Genomic DNA, 664 nt, shown 5'->3' on the forward strand with positions numbered 1-664 from the left:
CAGCCAGCCCGTGTCCCCCCACTCCCTGCCTGGTGACCTCAGGGATGACACCGCTGCCCTGCCCGTAGGATGGGGGTGGCTCTTCACCAGACAGGTCATGGGCACAGTCACGGGGCGACGGGCGACCACCCCAACACCAGCGTCCGCGCTGCCTTCGTCCACGTCGTGGGGGACCTGCTGCAGAGCGTGGGCGTGCTCATCGCATCCTACATCATCTTCTTTAAGGTCTGGGTGGCCATGGGGACAAAGGGCACGTGGGGATGGGGACATGGGGACAGCCAGCCCTGGCCGTGCACAGGATGGAGAGCACTGTGGAGGGGACCATGGGGATTTGGGGTGAGGTGACAGCTCCAGAGGGGTCTCACCCTCTCCCACCCCCTCCAGCCTGAGTACAAGTACGTGGATCCCATCTGCACTTTCCTCTTCTCTGCGCTGGTGCTGGGGAACGTACCATCCTCCGCGACGGCCTCCTCGTCCTCATGGAGGGTAGAGACCCACTGGGTGGGGGATAGGGACCCACTGGCGGGGTTCCAGACTGCGGGGCGCACCCATGGGCACAACCTCGTCCCTCCAGCTCCTCTCCTTCCCCAGGCACCCCAAAAGGGATGGACTTCAACGCCGTGCAGGAGACGCTGCTGGCGGTGGCAGGGGTGGAGGCCGTGCA

The 664-nt window shown here is 65.4% G+C and overlaps 1 protein-coding gene across 1 annotated transcript in view; it reads left to right on the top strand.

Moving 5' to 3' along the window:
- Positions 1 to 69: 69 nt before the first annotated feature.
- Positions 70 to 664, top strand: part of LOC104270984 (zinc transporter 2-like) — an 886-nt gene continuing 291 nt past the window's right edge. Inside the window, 4 exon segments of the mRNA XM_009865517.1 lie at positions 70 to 225; positions 385 to 445; positions 448 to 486; positions 592 to 659. Of these exon segments, the coding sequence (XP_009863819.1) occupies positions 70 to 225; positions 385 to 445; positions 448 to 486; positions 592 to 659 (324 nt within the window).

The sequence above is a fragment of the Apaloderma vittatum genome, unplaced genomic scaffold (assembly GCF_000703405.1).
Source record: "Apaloderma vittatum isolate BGI_N311 unplaced genomic scaffold, ASM70340v1 scaffold27842, whole genome shotgun sequence".
Classification (NCBI taxonomy): Eukaryota; Metazoa; Chordata; class Aves; order Trogoniformes; family Trogonidae; genus Apaloderma; species Apaloderma vittatum.